The sequence below is a fragment of the Micrasema longulum genome, unplaced genomic scaffold (assembly GCF_059751315.1).
Source record: "Micrasema longulum isolate JH-2025_06_02 unplaced genomic scaffold, ASM5975131v1 h1tg000690l, whole genome shotgun sequence".
Taxonomy (NCBI): Eukaryota; Metazoa; Arthropoda; class Insecta; order Trichoptera; family Brachycentridae; genus Micrasema; species Micrasema longulum.
The window spans coordinates 183688-189038 of record NW_028277886.1 but is presented as its reverse complement, the minus strand read 5'-3'; the positions used below and the strand labels follow the sequence as shown (position 1 = coordinate 189038).

General features: G+C 34.3%; 1 protein-coding gene across 1 annotated transcript; it reads left to right on the top strand.

Annotated features, from left to right (window-relative positions):
- The first annotated feature begins 1656 nt into the window (after positions 1-1656).
- LOC148279643 (uncharacterized) lies at positions 1657-5351 on the top strand. Its single transcript, XM_088229632.1, has 2 exons — positions 1657-1968; positions 4651-5351. The coding sequence occupies exons 1-2, from the start codon at positions 1779-1781 to the stop codon at positions 5157-5159; spliced, it is 699 nt and encodes a 232-aa protein (XP_088085758.1). The 5' UTR covers positions 1657-1778; the 3' UTR covers positions 5160-5351.

Genomic DNA, 5351 nt, shown 5'->3' with positions numbered 1-5351 from the left:
ATTGGAAAAAACCTTTTTTTTTTACATACACGCCTTTATTATTATTGTTCACATTCGTCGTTAAATTGCTATTATGAATGCTCACGAAGTAACAATTAACACAACCAAACAAGTAATAAACAAAATGAATAGTAATTTATTTGATAATAATGAATCATGGATTATTTACCAATGTTGATTTAGAAAAAAACGACGTATCACCCGATACTTCTGTACGACGCGACGCGTCTTTTTAAACTGAAAACAAAGTGTTAGAGAATCCTGTTCAAATTTTCGCGACGCGAAGTTTTCCGAGCGGCAGCGAAGGCACCCGAACACCATCGGAAGCGGCCGATGTATGACGGAAACAACCGAGCATCTGCATTTTCCTCGCGAATTATTTTAGCGGGAAAATTTCCAGAAAATAAATTATTTTCAGATGTTTGTGAAGCAATTAAAATATGTATCTCGTATGCGTCAATTTCATCACTTATCAAACGGTCAAACATCTTATTTTTCTGTTGTTCTTGTTACATGATAAAATTAATGATATTTATGGCGAAAACTAACTTTCTTGTAGACGTAAAAATAATGAATAGTAAAAACTAATAAAGTATTGAATAAAAAAGTAGAATGCAATTCATTAAAATTTGAAAATTCAATTATAATATAAAAATGGTATATATAATTAATTAACAATGTTTTGAGTTTGTCCAAATTTTTGAAGACAAGGACTTGATTCAACCCTATTGAGCAGTTAATATTAAAATCTTACAGCAGAGGTGGAGAACATTTTAGAAAAGGAAATGTAGAAGTCTAGGCATCCACAGGGCTTATGACCTGTTATTGGTTGGTTAAAGTGGCCACTTACACACTGTGTAACATTCACCACTCTGCCTAATTTTGAACATCTATACTCCCTCGATTCTTTCATCTGTTGACGTTTGTGAAGTAAAAGAGCTGAAACCTTTATTGTTGCGGTTGCAACTTATTATATATAACAATGTTCCACAAAGTTAGTTCTATAAACATTAAAAAAAACAGCCTATGAACAAAAATTCGGACATACCTACTGAAAACATTGTTGATAAAACTAACTGGTATAAATAAAAGGATAAAAAATGAAAAGTATTTTCAGGCGTTACCCTGTAGGTGAAATAATTCAGCCAGATGAATCTCTCCCCCATCTACAAAGGTTTCAGATCTTTTACGTCACAAAAAGTCAACACATGAAAGAGTTGAGGAAATTAATATGGGTGTTAACACAAAGGCAGAATGTTATAGTGTGTAAATTGGACACTTAAACAGGCCAATAACAGATCATAAATCATAAGGCCTTTAAACGCCTAGGCTTCTGTATTCCCTTCGCTAAAATGGTTTTCCATCTCATTTGTATTTTTTTTTAAGCTTTATTTTATAATTTTACTAGTTTTTTAAAATTATATTTTTGGATTAATTTATGGGCTTTATTTTATGATTACGTATAATATTGTATTGCTGCTGTTTTCCCTAATAAACAAAATAATTTAAAAAAAACATAAAAATATGTAGCTTCAAAGCATCAATACTTCGAACGAAATGAAAACGCCACCGGTGGCGCGCGCGTCGCCCAAATGCTGCCATGCAATAACCGACCTAATCGACTATGTAATTGTACATAAACCACAAGCCACCGTGGCCGCCGCTAGCTGCCACCCGTCTACTACCACTCGGCGTTCGTTCTACTCGTGTTTCCGAACTGTCAAAATTTGGCCAACGATAAACGTTCATATAATCTTATTGATATAGTTCTGATTACAATGGATCGATTTTCTATCGACACGGGCAAGGAATCTTTCATAGATCAAATTGAGGCCCATCCAGTGTTATGGAATATTGAGTGCCCGGAATACAAAAACAAAATAAGCAAAAATAACGCTTGGAAGCAAATTATGATTTCGATGTGCCCGGACTTCAAGGAGAAAACCACAGAGGAAAAGAATATTATAGGTAAAAACACATTACATTTTTCTTTAATAATGTGCGCATGTTTTAAACATACAAAACATAATGCAATAGATGTAAAATATTGTGTTTTTTTTGTACGGTGTCCGAAATTTGTTTACACCTCTGTAATTCTGTCAGATTGTCATTCTCAAAAAATTTCAAATGTGGCGCTGTGTCATTCTAGTAACTCGTAAGTCCCGCCGATGGGGAAGTTTATTGGTTTTTATTTATTTTTTGTTTCTTAATAAGGCTATCAAACTGAGCCATTATTATTATTTTTTTGCATCATATTATCAGTGCTACCATTTTTATAAGCTTTGTAATTTGAAATTACTCCGCCTGTGACGTCACAAGTTCTATTATTATTATGGAAAACTTATACAGCGCAATTTTCATAATATAATACCTTGAGGGCGCTTTACAAAGTGATTATATAGATAAATAAATTTAATTGAATCTTTTAAATTTGTTTTTTATTTAAAACAATTTATTTTATTTTGGCATGCTACTGATTTATTCAAATGATTTAGAGAACAAGTGGGTTTTAAGTTTTTGCCGAAACATCACTTCACTCTCACAGCCTCGCACCTCTGCTGGGAGAGCATTCCATGCCATAGGGCCTGCTACCCCAAATGCGCGTTCACCGAATTTAGTTTGCGTAGAGGTAAAATAACTTTTTATCTCGCCGTAGACGTAGCTGATCTAAGCGTAAGGCGCCTGTCAGCTAGTTCATCTGGAATGCATAGTTCCCTTAGATACTCCGGAGCGGAGTTGCGGAGTGACTTATACACAAACCAACAGAATTTGTATTCCACCTCTGTGGGAAACGTAGCCAGTGTAGTTCCCGAAGTAGTGGAGTGATATGACTGAACTTAGTGATTCCGAAAATAAGTCTCGCTGCAGCATTTAATGCATACTGTAGGCGAGTCATTTTGTTCATTGGTAGACCTGCATAGATACCATTACAATAATCGACTAGACACTACAAACGCATTTATTAATTGACGGGCGGCATCAACCAGCAAATTTTTGCTTATGCATTTAATTTGTCTCAGCTGGTAGAAGCATGAACTTATCGTTCTACTAATTTGAGCGTCAAGAAAATGGTCAGAATTAAGTAAGACTCTCAGTAGTTTAACGGTGGGTAAAGCGATACTCTCTACATCGGGTAGTGCTGAATCCTGAATCAATTTCTGTCGTCTGGCTAAAGCCACCCATAATTGTTTAGTTTTTGATGGGTTTAATGTCTGTTTTCAGCTATCCAGTTTCCTTTTTTTCAATGCATCCATCAATTAAATTATCGAGCACACTTTTCTCGCCTGGTTTGCAGTAAAAATAAATCTGTGTATCATCTACATAGCAGTGAGACCACAATCCACATTCTTTGATGATGTTATCTATATCTTTAGTGTATTGGAGATAGAGTTGTGGTCCGAGTACTGACCCTTGAGGCACTCCAGTAGACACCTGAAAGTCGAGTGAACTTTTACCCTAGAACACAACGGCATAATATTTTTCATTAAGATATGATCTGAACCACATATGTGCTTGATCACGGATACCATAAGTTTTCTCCAGGCGTTCAAGCAAAATATTATGGTCTACAGTATCAAATGCAGCACTCATGTCCATAAGAGTCATCAACACCAGATTACCAGAGCCTACAGCCGTTATAATGTCAGACAGTACTCTTATCACTCCTGTCTCCGTGGAATGAAAACGTCGGTATGCCGATTGCCTTACTGAAAATAAAGAATTCTGCTCAATATAATTAATGAGCCTATAAGAAACAATTTTTTCTAGTATTTTTGATAAGATAGGAAGATTTGAAATAGGGCAAAAACTGGAAAGATCTTCGTTGTGAATTTTTTAAAAGTGGAGTTACATTAGCTTTCTTTATGGCTATTAGAACAATGCCGTGCTCCATTGATGTATATTAAATAAGTCTGTTAAAAATGGGGCTAATACGTTAATTTTTTTTTTTTAAAAGCCATGTTGGCATTGGATTTAATATACATTGTTTGTTGGGTAATGCCACAACAGTGCTTTTAACCTCATTTACAGATTTTAATTCAAATTTATAGAATTTTTGAGAGGCGTTTGCTGAAATTGCCGTCGGAGGGTTCTGCTGATTGGTGAAGTTGGCTTCCCGGAAATTGGAAATCTATCATATCACTCTTAATTGATTATCGAAAACCTATGACGTAGTTCACAGTAATGAATCTTTATGTTTTGTACGTTTTCGAGAAACTTCGACGTACAATTAAACCTACTCATTTTCAAATAATGTTGCTCATTGTTGATATATATTTTTTTCCCATAATCATTTTTCGAAATTCGGGATGAAAAATGAGTATCCTATTTTACTTCTCACCTCTTCAGCAATCCTTGTGCAAAAAAATTGGTCAGTCAGTCGCTCCGTTGAGATGTGAAGTAAACACAAACAAACAAACAAACCCACTTTCATAACATTAAGTATGGATTTATCTGTGAGTGAAGTTTGCAATTCGTTTTAAACTGAGTGTTATAGGATTAGGGAATAAAACTAGCCCTTCAGTTTTTTCTAAAATTTTATGAATTTTACTTGCAATATAAATTCAGCCTACATTAGTATTTCTTCCATCATCCATTTTCACAAGATTTTATATTGAAAATCAAAGTTATCGTATGTTTTCTGTTTTTTAGCTGCAGACTATCAAAGAAAATGGAAGAGCCTTAGAAATTCATTTTGTAGGGAGTTAGTCAAAAGGAAAAGTGAAAAGAAAAGTTCCGCAGCTTTGACTGGAAGAAAACAGTATGTATATTTTGATCGCTTACAATTCCTGCGACCAGGATTAAGAAAAAGTTACTCCAGTGGAGAAGAACAAGATGATGATACCGATAACGAAGACAATAACCCATCTGATGAAACCATAGAAGTTCCTGTGACAAAGCGATCCAGAAGAAGAAAACCGATCAGTAGACAAAGCTCTTCGGATGAGTCTCTAGCTAAATACGGGGAGCAAAAACGTTTGAAGGCACTTCAAAGTGAGGAATCGAATGATGAAGATAGACTTTTCTTACTTTCCCTCGTCAAAGAAATGAAACAAATACCAGAATATATGAAATTAGATGTCAAATGTGAAATTTTAGAAGTTTTTAAAAGAGCAAGAGCTAGTTCAACAGATCCACTATCAAAACGTGGCTTTTATTAGAACCAAGAACTAAGTGATATAATTATTTATTTATTTATTTATTGAAATGCTGGATAACATGGAAAACTCAAAACAACATTAAATTTAATTTAATATTCATAAACATGTTTTTGGGCTCCACTTTTATAATAGGTCTTATAATAACAGCCATTTTTTCTTCTTTAATAACTGACAATACAAATTAAACCAAAA